Consider the following 12,805-nt stretch of genomic DNA (forward strand, 5'->3'; position numbering starts at 1 on the left):
GTGTGGAGGGAGGATTGAGCGGTAGGAGGAATAATTATATTATTTCACTGTGGATAAGTCACCAGTTTGTAAGTGAATGCACATGCGAGCATTAACTTGTACCAAAAAGCAATAAATAAATGTTAATGCAAAACCATGTTTAACCTGCAGTAATAATCTCAAGCAGTTTGACCAATTTTCTGAGCAATTTATTTTATTTTATTGAGCATTTTTTAGGCGCTTTATACAACTGAACAGTGTTTCAAAGCATAACAAGGCTAAATGGGAAGGGGATAAGGGGGAAAAAAGAACGAAGGCAAAACAGTAAAATCTAGTCATTGTTCTACTAGGACACGTGGCATTCGCAAGTGCAGTGAGGAGAAGTTTAGGAGATAGGGAGGGAGCGGGCAGGGGGAATAGAGGAAAGAAGCAAACTGATGTATCTTTATGCCCGAAAGTCATCACTCGAGCTTCTTAAAACTTGTCAGCATGCACAGTGTACAATTTTATGTTTAGCAACATTGTTTAAAAAAAAAAGATTAATGGTGCTGATGTTTGACAAAGCATAGGAAATGCACTCATTCGACTGATCGCACATGGTGATGGAAACTGGTGGAAAAGTAGAGCTTTCTACTTCCATTATTTCTACTGAATCAAAAGCAAAACCACTATATCAACAAATGATTGTCATGTAGCAGAAAATTGGAAAGTAACCATTTTTTCCTTTTTAAATATGTACCAAATGCAACTAATCACATAGGATATTATTTTGTCTGAGGGTAAAAGATTGCATAATATCTGTATCTCTATGGGCCTTACATCGTAAGCACACCCAGTTTGATGCTACACACAATACATTGGTACTTGAAAAATAAAATGTTTAAGCAAACCTTCACATCTGCATATTGGGCTATGCAAATAAAACCATGTTTTTTCTCCGCAGGAAGTAATGTTGGGTGAATTGGTTCATGTCGATTGCTGCTTCGGCTTTATTGAACACAGCAAAAGTAAGACATGGATACATTTGTAATAAAAGCAGCAGGTAGTTGCACTTCTGGAAAAAGGAAACGGGAAAATCTGGAAACGAAGACAGAAGAAGGGTTGATGGACACACAGCTTACATGTGACGATGCAAGCCGAGGACTCCTCTCAAATGAAAAAGCCACATGGCCGCCATACACTTGGACAAAAATCAAATCTCAAGGACTGGACTGCGATTACACATCGTTGTTTTGTAAAGCTGAAGCGGATGATATTTTCTTGGAGCTGGAAAATAAACTAACATATTTTTCAGGTAAAGGCAATTGTTTAAGGAAACCAGTAATATTTACAAGCCAATTATCTACTTAATACTGTGAGATGGGTAAAATGGTCTTTGGTGCTCCCACCCCTCTGCTGGGTCTTTAGAAGCTATAATTCTGTTGGCAAAGGTTGCCCCAGATTCAGCAGAGGAACAGGGCAGACACAAATAATATTCGACCATTGCATTGACCATAGTCATTCGGGTTCCTCAAGCATCGTTTTTAAAGTTTGTGCATTCAGGTATTTGTTTTCACTCTAGAGAAGGTTTGAATGCCCTTTGTTTGGGAGGCTATTTTTGATCTCTCTGTTAATGGCACAGAGGGGACAGTTCACAAATATGCTTGAGTTTGTGCAGCCCCTTCTGGACCTGGATTTCTATTTTAGATTCAGACTCGTTACCAAAAAGAATGATTAATGCTCGCAATCATTTTTATGCACGGTGGGAGGCTACTTTTTTTTTTTTTTTGGGGGCCCAAAAAAATGTTACAGTACATTGAGAGAAAAGGAAATATACGAACATGTTGCTAAAATAACTGCAACCTCGCAGTTACTGCGACTTTCCCCCTACACAGTATTCTGACTCCCATTACTGCGCCCAATCGGAGCAGTGGTTGCGGGGGGTGTCCCCCCGCTCTCCTTGATCGCAGTAACAGCAGTCAGGTGTTGCAGGGTGTCCCCTGCTTAAGATTACGGTAAGCGGCAGACAGGAAACAATAAAAACAAAAAAAAGGACCCAGCGGCATCGCACCTTCCCAGGTAAGTGGGAGGAACTGACGCCTCAGGGGTACAAGGCAGTCAGCGGCACACACAGAAGTGCAGTGCAGTAATGGTAAATTGGGGGGGCGGGCAAAGGGGGGTGGGCAAAACTGACCCATTAGAGTGCCTGGAGACTGCCCTTGGGTGGTATCGGTGTACGGTATAAATCGATCCAACATAAAATGACATTAGCATGGCCAGATTGCACAATTCATGTATGGGGGGTGGAGGGGATACAGATACTCTGCTCCCTTTTGTAAAACCTGCACTTGGTCCACTTTTGTTTTCTTCCCCAAAACTGCACTAGTACGAACCACCCAAATCGAAAACTCTGTACTTCCGAGCACCCCCACATTAAGTGGTAAAAAGTAGCATCAGGGTAATTACACAGCACACACTCTGCGCTGTAATGACGGTCATACATGTGTATTTGGTTTGGTGTGATGTGACTTGGTCATATCATAAGTGTTATAGTGTACCATTAATTATCTCACTTTCAGCAATGCCTTTCGCATCAGTGTGCATCCTTCCTTTGAAAATGTGTCTGACATCTTGCATGCAGTAAATCCACCACTTATGCATAATTATCTGAATGCCTTCTGTGTTGCCATGCAGTAGGAGGGCATACGAACACGCAACTATTTTCTGAGAGCATACCCGCTTTAAGAGCATGACGCAACGCTTGTGATATAGGGGATTCACCCAGGAACACTGACCAGCACTTCCTAACCAATTCCCTAAGTGGGCCATATGTGAAAACATTAGCCATTGTTCATTGTCTCTTTCCTAAATGTGTCTCACTGGTCTTAAAGGCCCATCAAAATATAGCTCTCCCATGTCACACCTATCCTCTGGAATCTATCTCAGAAGAGATGCTGCTTTCATCATCCCACTCATCCAGATATTTTCCTGTATAGGGATGTTCGGATTGTATAGTTGCATCCCACTTGAACTCTTAACTGTTTTATATCATATATGCACTAAGTGTACTCTAAAGGTGAACTGTCCCTCTACGTGGCTTAAGTTTCTGCACTAACCACTTGATCATTTACCTTGCTAGTGTCCCCGCTTTTATACTTGTGAATTCGTATTTGGGTTTTAGATCACGTGAACTTGGCAAGCAGCCAATTGAGCGCTGTATATGTCAGTAACATTTGAGTAAAGGAACCGTGTTAAAACATGTGGCATGGGATGTTCCAGATACGGGGGTGGAATGTTATGCGGGTACGCAAGAAGTTTAGGTGGTACCTAAGTATTGATGGTAGAGTAAGGCCTTAGGCCTTGAGTTCCTTCCTGAATTTCAAGAACGTCGGCGCAGCCCACTCATTGTAATATGATATGTGGGCCCTTATTGCTCTCCCCCAGCTAGCCCACATCAAATTGTGGCTGTGTTGTTACAAACTACGTATAGAAGTCCTGCACTTTCAGCCTATCGTTTTCTAATTTCATGACTAGTGCTCCCATGGCCGCTATGGGGGCCTTCGCTGCTCATGCAAGCTTTGTCATCAGACTCCTACTACATCTGTTGAAGAAGAGTCCTGCGGCCAGTAAGGGATATTGGCGAACAGGTAGAACAGTTTTGCAAGCATTACTATTTTAGAGTGCAATGAGGGTTTCCATCCACCTTTTTACCTTTTGTGCCAGTATCTGCAGTGCCTTCAATGTATTTGCTTCAAACATGTAACATGTTCTTCACTGTTCTATGCACATCTATACCCAGATAATTGAATGCGGTCTTGGCTATCCTTGAGTGCCAACCTGGAATTTTGCTCTCCACCTCCTTATTGATAGAATATTTCAGATTCAGCCCAGTAAATTTTTAAGCCTGAGATTTCCCAAACTAGATTACTATTCCCGGGGCGCATCTATTATCACCCGGGGCTCTTTGACACAAAACAGCATGTGTCTACATATAACAAAATGATTGAGTCGCACCATATACATATATTTCTTTATTACTCGCTTGATTCTGCATCTGTATTGCCAGTGGCTCTATCACAAGTGTAAAGAGCCCTGACGATAAGACACTCCCATTGAGTTTCCCCACTAAGGTTCACTATTCTGGAATATGTGCCATTCAACTCAACTTTCGTTATTGAATTGGCGTATATGAGCCTGATAATCTGTTATATCTAAGCTGATGCAAATGGGAGTGGAATGATGGTAGTGTGCGGAATGTATGGTTTACTTATGAGGCTGGCTGCGTTGCAGAGGAGCAGTTGGCCTGGAGCTGGATGTCCTTTGGTAGGCTGGGGGCTACCACGACAAGTCTTATGTATAAATAAAGCGTATTGAACTTACTTTCATCCTCAAAGGAGCTTTATTTCATTGGCGACGATATCTGTGTGAAGCAGCACCTGCCGACCTTCCGAGGCATTGTCATCAGTGCCTGCTGTGATGGCGCCTGATTCGGACAGGCTACATGGGCGGGGATTTCCGGTGCTGGTCTGCCCGCCCTGGGTCTGGATGGAGGTCCATACGAGCCAAATGTGGATCACTTGAGCGCATGTGATGATGCGTACATGTATACCTGCTCGCCATAGAGGAAAGGACCTGTGTGAGCACGTCAACCAAACAGGCTAATTGGTGCATCTCGTTACTCCGCGACATAGGAGCGTTTGGACCTTTTGGAATCGCAAAAATCTGATATGGGATGCTCTCAATCTAAAAACCGAGAACATAGGGGAACAGACTGGGATCACTGAGATTGTTACAGAGAGGGCGTTGTGGGCCTGTAAGCTAAACCCCCTAAGCAAGGCTAGACTAACCTAATTACTGCTCAGCTAACTAGCTAAAACCCAGCCTGACGCCTTTGGGTCTGAGCTTGGTGGACTCTTTCCTCCAAACCCCGCTCCCCAGCTTCTTGCCAATGGACATTGGGACTTGTGATCCATGGAGCAAGTTTCAGCTGATTAAGTAGGATCAATGACTGGAAAGAAAGCCAGGGTACACTTAAACACTCCAGACGTTCAGTGGCCAAAAAACCTCCTGACTGTTTTCTAGGAAGGCTAATGGACTTTTGAGACAGAATCTTGTGGAATTATTTTTGATTCGCTTTTTTTGGAACTTTGAGAATATTTTCCTTTGCCTTACTTTGTTGTATCCGAAGGAGAAGCCACGTTCACAATTTGGGTTACCCTATTTTTGATTGTTGTGACGAGGAACAATGAGATGTTTCTCCATCAACTCCCTATTATTTCCAGGGCCTCTGGAAACAGCCCTGAGAGTTCCCCTAAGTGTGTCCCTCATGGGAAAGGAAGGAAAGAGGGGAAAGGGATGTGGGAATTGGCTATTTGTATCTTGTGTATTCTTAATAGACAGATGGCAAAACATTTCCTGACCTTTCTGTGGTGATCCTGCTTGGCTTTGTTACCGTATTTAAATTAAACATGTTTAAAGTTAGCATTTATAGAAATCCCTTTGAGCAATTTACAATGTCGAAACCTCTTGACCCCACCTATTCGTTCTACTTGGGTACTAAGATAGTTCTTCAGTCTTGTTATGTATAGCATAAAACAATTACTTTCCGAGAACCAGTAGCCAGATCCCTCATGACCCACTACAGCATAATTTGTTGGGACATTGCCAAAGTCATGTATGGTCAAGTGCATTGTATTCCTAACCCGAAGGTGGCAACATGTGAGTCTACGATCAAAGTCCAATTTATCGACCATCGCGTATAAGGCAAAATATTTACCATCAGTAAACCAGTCCACCAGAGTAGTCCAGTCTCTCTCTGTAAAGTATCGGAATATCCTGTCACTATTAGTGGTGGCTAAATCTCAGCAGAGTATTGTACAGGATTGGTTTAACTTTGCCCCTGATCTCATTAATATCTCCCCAGAACACCAGCTCTTGGAGCCAGTCTAGGGATTCCATGTGGTTCCTGCAGTTCCAGAAATAGAAATGTACACTAAATTCAACCAAGCCAGCGTGAAATCTCAAACCATTCAACAGTTTAGCCAATTTCCCTTTAAACCATATGGTCATATGCTGTAATTGTGATCTCCAATAATAGAAAAATATATCCAGACCCATCAATTTATAACAATTCTGCATGACTGACCATCAAACTCTAGGAGCCTTATCCACCCATATAAAATGTTCCTCAAAGCATCCAATGCATGATATGAGATATTAATATAATGGTAAGTCTTAGTGAAAATGTGAAGTAATTTGGGGAGGGTCACCATTTTCTGTAGTGCAGTCCTCTCCATCACTGAAATACGTATGGTAGCCCATTGATCACATTTATGTGGACGTTCTTTTGGTAACCATCCCAAATTATTATTGTGAAGCTAATCCGTCTCTGGCGTGACCTTTATCATAATTATATACATCTAATTTGTGTCCAACTTAATGCCATACCTATGTCGTTGGGGCTATAGTCCTTAAATAAACCCCAGATTTGGCCAAATTCACCTTCAACCTGGCAGTCTGGTGAAGTAGTTCTATAATTGGTACAGTTTCAGGTAGAAAGGCCTTTGATTCTGTGGCATTCAGTAAAATGTCATTCTCATAAAGGGCAATCAAACTATTGGTTGCTTGCCTTCATACCAAATTGAGAACATTACCACTGGACTGATCTTGTGCGTGGTTGAATCCCTAAAGAAAAAAGCATGGGTGGAGGGAGACAGCACTGCCTTTGTCCTCTGTATAACGGAACGCAAGAAGAGTCTTCTCCATTAGTTTGATCGTGGAGAATAGAGAAACCTATAATAACGTATCTTATGTTATGAAATCAGAACCGTGGCCCATTTTGGCCATAAACATCTAGATGCTTTTTCAGTATTAAGTGTTGCAACCACTGCTTCGAAGACCAATATCATACCCGCCTCCAGTTCCAGATATAGTTAGCGTAAATTAAGTGTTTTAGCTGGCCAACCTGGATGGATTAGCCTTCATTTGTTCTATTTGCAGTGACTTTGACAAATAAATTAGTATCACAGTTCAGAAGGGAAAGTGATCTATATCATTGCTATCTTGTGAGATGATTTCCTGCATTGGGGAAGACCTCAATTAGGCTGTTATATTAATGGTTGGTAATTAGACTTTCTGCCTCCCTTCCAAAATCTTTGTAAGAGTGTGAGGACTAATAGTCAAAATTCTTCATACAGTTCAATTGTCAAACCATCAGGTCTGGGAGCATATCCCCTAGCCATACACTTTTTTTTTTTGTTTTGTCTTTTTTTTTCTCTGTTATAGTTCTCTTTATTTAATTGTATAATTCACAACAAGAACAAGAAAGCAGAAACAGCAAAAAATGAAACAGTAATTACTAATATTGGGTATAGCAAGGTACTGAACATATTTATCTATGCAAGACATGAAGAGCTACAATTTCACCATATGATTTGTAAGATCTCCCTAAGTGCGTATTTCCATGTGTCCCTTCTCTGGATCATTTTTCGCATATACCATTTTAACAATTTTTGCCATGGCCAGCCAGGATTAAATTAGTCCCCGGCCAAGCATCAATTTTTATTTTTTATTAGATCTATTTTTATTGCACAAACCTTGCTCGTGAGCAACAGAGTACTCTACAGGTCAGAAAGTAAAACATTGTTAGAGGAAATTTGAACAAAGTACTCAAGTGAACATTACTAATAATTATCACAATACAATAGATGGAGGAGTGTGTGCACAAGATGGCTGGAATCTAGGTTACACTAAAGTGGTGTTGGAAGAGTTGGGACTTGAGATCTTTCCTAAACTGAAGAGAGTCTGAGCAGTCCACATTGTTCCTCTGGAACTCCATTCTGGTCACAGAGTGTAGCAAGAGAAGGACCGTTTCCTAGTTTTCTACTTGCGAGCCAGTCTAGTTTACAGCCTGCTAATGGTCTTATTGCTAGATAACCTAGCGTCATCCAATATTTTTAGTTTGGGCATCGAGTAGGCCAGTGTACTGGCGGTGGTGGCCTTTTAGGCGAGGCACATGTTTTTGAGCCAGATGCTATCCAGGATGGTGAGTCTGTGTAATTTGTGCAAGGTGTGTGTGAAGTGGTCATTTTTCCTAGGGTTTGCGATGAGGTGTGCCGCTTTGAAGAGGGCCGGATGAGCAGCCATAGCCCCGAGTGGAGGGAGTTACCTGCGTCGTATGCGAAATTACAAGGCCCTGCCCCACCATTCGAAGGTCCTGGTTGGAGGAAGGGCTTAATCTTGCAGAGTAAAGAGATCTGACACGAAGCGATTTGAGCCTTTTTTGTGATGCATTTTTGGAAAGATAGATTACTAACCGTAATAAAGGGATTTTGCTGAGTGGGTAAGGTGAAGGTAGAATCTGTCCAACAAACTTTGAGCGGGTTCCTTTTTGGATGGGTGTTGCTGGAATGCGAATTAGGTGAGTGGCATTAAGCTCGTCATCCATACTTCAATGGTTGCAAAGCATGAGCAATAGCGAGGACATTTTGTGGACCCTTGACCTTTAATTACAACTGTAATACAGCACTATTGGGGTTGTCTAGGAGTGATGCCTCCAGTTCCATATAGATGTTAATGATGACCATGGAGAGAATGTAACCCTGTGGGAAACGGGTGATGGCGTGGCATTCAGTCCTGAGAAAGCCCATCCGGACAGCCTGGTGTCTGACAGATAGTTAGGATAGAAGCCATCTCAGGACTGTGCCAGGGTAGCCATCCTGTTTCCAAGGAGGGTGAGTAGTATGTGATTGAACACCTTGTCAAACGAAGCTGTGAGGTCTAGGAGGTCTCGCAGGCACAAGTCCCCTTTGTCAGTCCCTTTATACGGAGGTAGGCTTACTTTGCCCACCCCATGTTATCCATGCATATACTCCGGATCCCGGGGTGAGGGAGCAAAATAATATAAGGGATCTGCCGTAGTTTGCCACAAGAAATAGTTGTTCAGTTGGTTAGATTTACATTTGCAAGGTGCTGGAAAAGGTACTACATCTCTTGTCTAAATGGTCAACTTTGCTCATTATCCGTTAACGGAATGAAAAACTTTAAGGTCTTAACCCCCTTAAGGCTTGAATTCTCCAGTTAGCAGGAAATTGTGGATACAACATTTGCAGTCCCGATTGACCAGTTAAGAGGGGACTCATATTATCCCACAGGATGAATGCAGACTTCGTAGTAAAAGCTTTCCTAAGCAGTTTTTTGCATCATCTAAATCGTCTACAATAAAAAAAAAATGGGGTAGCCATTTTCCTATCTAAGTTCCCTTTGTTAAAAAGGGAGTGCTTACAGACCCCAACGGCAGCTATTTACATCTAAATGGTACTCTATTTGGCCACCTAATCCTGTTGATTTCTATATATCTCCCGAACGGTAACAAGCTTGACTATGCGATACAATCTGTTCCAACATTAGCCTCATTCATTGAGGGGAGGTCATAATAGGCGGTGACTTCAATTTGCTTCCTGACCCCATGATGGATAAGTCGTTAACACTCATTCCCAATGAGTTCAAAAATTCAGTGGCTTTTGCAGGATTACTGCAGCAACTGGATCTTCTAGCCTGGCTTTTTAAGCATGGGGGTGTTGGGTGGGGAAGGGATGCACCCACTTCAGGTACTGCATGGGCTTGATCTCGCTGTCTGCCTCGCTGATACATACATGTCCGACATTGATACAGATTCAAGAATTTTTTTCAGACCACTCCAATTGTGACTGCCTCATTGTGCATACCAAGAACACATCCCAAGCCTGACTGGCAAGTTTACAACCCCCTTGATCAAGGATCCAGTATTTCGCAAGGCTACCTCAATAGATAAATATGTTAATAAAAATAACACTGGGTGAACCTCAAAAGGGATCACATGTGATGCGATTGAAGGCAGCCATTCATGGAGACATGCTGAGCCATATATCAGTGCGCCTGGCCCTAGTATGGGAAAGGGAACATGAACACGCACAAGGTGTACCCAGAAAGCTTGCAGGGAGCTCAAATTGGCTAGAAGAGCAAGCATACAGGCACACCTGTCCACAGAAACAGCAACCTTTCTGACCTGAATTTAACAATTCTATTATGCACAAAGCAATATGGCCAACATAGTCCTCTCGTATAAACTATTACTAATACACATTTCTGATGTGATAAACTGTGCAGGGAACACACAGCCTTTCCACAGAAGAGCTGGATGAAGACTTTCAAATATATTTATCACAGGCCACTCTCCCACAAATATCTGAGATGGAACGTGAGCATGCAGACTCCCCAATCACCAAAGAGGAAGTCAAACAAGCAATCAACTCCATGTACAATTCAAATGCCCCCGGTCCTGATGCTTCATCATAGCATTGTTTAACAAGACGTCCATGGTCCAAACCATTATGCCATTAACCTCCCTATTTAACTAATTTTTACAATTGGGCACAATTATGGATACGATTGGAGAATCTCCAACGACTCTGCTTCTAAAATCAGGTAAATTAGCTTCACAATGCGATTCTTATTGCTGATTGCTCTCCTCAATTTGGATGCAAAGATATGATGGGAGTTCTTCCATCACTTATTGGACTAGACTAGCCATGCTTCATGCGCAATTGTAGGCCCATGTCCCTATTGGCTGTGGAAGCGAATAAAGCCTTTGACAGTCAACTGGGGCTTTATATGATTGACAGTGAAATCATTGGGATTTGGTTCCACATTTCTTGCCTGTGTAAGGCAAATTTTACCAAATTCATGAATCAGTCCATGGGTTTCACTCACTCAAAATTCACATCTTTAGAGGAACGCCTGAAAGTTGTCCCCTTTCCCCATTGATCGTCACTCTTATAATCAAACCCTTTGCCAAGAGATTATGCTTCAAACCAAAATACAGATGATTGCGATTAATCAAGATGGGCACACAGCCGCTCTTTATGCGGACCTCTGAATCTCCAAGCAATTTGGAGTTGCCAAAACAAACATTTCCAATGGGGGTAATGGGGGCTTGTACTATCTGGGTATAAAACTAATGCCCTCTTATGAGACGCTATACCACACCAATTTCTGCCCCTTTCTTTAAAGAATTTTAAGGTGATTTAGCAAAATGGGAATCGCAGCCATAAAACTGAATATGTTCGCGGGATTTCTCCATACAGTCTCTGTCTTATAATAATAATAATTTAGCATTTATATAGCGCTACGAACCCTCAGGCATCTGAGCACTGCTTATTATTACCCACAGTGTGTGGTGTTCATTTATTGACCTCTGAAAGATGAAAGGCTGACTTTGGCCCTGCCGGGATTCGAACCTGCATCAGCAGGCTCTGCACAAATGTCAAAGCAAGCTTTCTACTCGCTGTGCTATCGGACCGGCTAGTGAAGGCATCATGAAGAAAGACCCGGACAACAGACCTAAAGTTCAAACAAGAGATGTTTAGTATCTTAAATGTCAGGATGGTTGAAGGCCCAACTTGCCCTATGCTAAGGTGGGATTTCCCTATGTGAATGAAAACTAAGGAAAGTCTGAATCATAGAGTTCAACTTAATGTTATGTTACGGTGTATTTGTATAGCGCCTTATATACCATTAGTATGATCTCAAAGCGATGTGGGTTGAACTCCCTTGGGGACCATAGTCCAGTTCAGTGGAGAGGGCAGGGTGGCATATAGTGCTTAGGGTGCACATGCTATGTGTGCAGCCAGAGTAGTTTGTGTGGGTTGGCTGTGTTCTAATGCTACGTGCGGTACAGTGGTTTTGAGAGATCAGTGTAATGTGTGCAGCAAGGTGGGTGGTCTCCGAGTCTGCATTCTTGCTGCCATGGGGACTGTGTAGGAGCTTGTGTGCAGCTAGCCTGATTTTTCTCATGGGGTATAGTTGGGTTCTAACAGACTGTTCAGGGATGGTATGTGTGCAGTTAGGCTGAATTGATCAAGGGGTATAGGTGCATTATAATGTTTGTTGGTGTAAAGTGAAGAGTGAGCATATCGGTAGGAATGAGTGTCTATGGTTACCTGTAGGATGCCCCATTCCTGGTTACTTTCGGAGCTCGATGAGCCAGCTGTGTCTGTCCTGGTGGTTCGCGGTAGTGAATTTCCAATAGAGAGACTGTGGCCGGTGTCGAGTATGTTGTGTTAGACGGTTGGACTGTCCATTTCCCAGAGGCTCTGTTGTAGTTGTAAGAGGGCACATTTTCCAGGTGCCTGGTCATGGATCATGGAGAGAGGCAGGATGGTTCCTGACATGTTTGTGGTTATCGCATGATTCTGCAGCTCTGTTAAGTGTTGGAGAGCCAATTTTCTGTGCCGCTGGTTATAGTTTACGGTGGTTAATAGTCTGTCTGTGTCCAAAACCTACTCTTACCCTCGCAACTAAAACAAATAAATATATAGGGATGCCAAAGTCAAAAGAAAGTGTTTAACTCACAGCTTTCTCTCAGCTCCCCTTCCCCAAGCATAAGAAAGTTCCATAGAAAAGAGTATTGAAGTTTACCTTTCTCCAGTGCAAGGTAGTATAGTTCAGAACCAATCCTGGGGTTCCCTTCCCCAAGTTTCAAATAACACAATCCAAACAAAGAGGGGTCTTGAGACTCGGATCCCAAGACAACACATATAGACCTGCCAAGTCTCAGGGTTCCCTCCCCAAGATTTCAATGTCTCACACAGGTTCCTTGGTACTAGCTCCTGTGCACCAAGTCACTTTTACTTGATTCCCTTTATTGGTTTTTGGATTTCGGGTGTGCTCTTGGGCTCCTCTGGTTTCTCCTTTGCCACTGCGTGGCTCTGTCACCATGCATCACACACCCCTTTTCAAACTGTAGCCTTGTCACACAGTATTCACTTATTAAAGTTTGCTCTTTGGGCTTTCTTCAGCCTTTAGGGTA

General features: G+C 42.7%; 1 protein-coding gene across 8 annotated transcripts in view; it reads left to right on the forward strand.

Moving 5' to 3' along the window:
* The window catches only part of ALKBH2 (alkB homolog 2, alpha-ketoglutarate dependent dioxygenase), a 248,924-nt gene that overhangs the window by 126,306 nt on the left and 109,813 nt on the right, over positions 1-12,805 (forward strand). For all 8 annotated transcript variants that reach the window (XM_069619441.1, XM_069619442.1, XM_069619440.1 and 5 more), the window contains exon 2: positions 923-1,273. In XM_069619441.1, coding sequence (XP_069475542.1) covers positions 994-1,273 — 280 coding nt within the window. In that variant the 5' untranslated portion in view covers positions 923-993. The remainder of the gene's footprint in view (positions 1-922; positions 1,274-12,805) is intronic.

Source organism: Ambystoma mexicanum, chromosome 10 (assembly GCF_040938575.1).
Source record: "Ambystoma mexicanum isolate Mex_15411 chromosome 10, UKY_AmexF1_1, whole genome shotgun sequence".
Lineage (NCBI taxonomy): Eukaryota > Metazoa > Chordata > Amphibia > Caudata > Ambystomatidae > Ambystoma > Ambystoma mexicanum.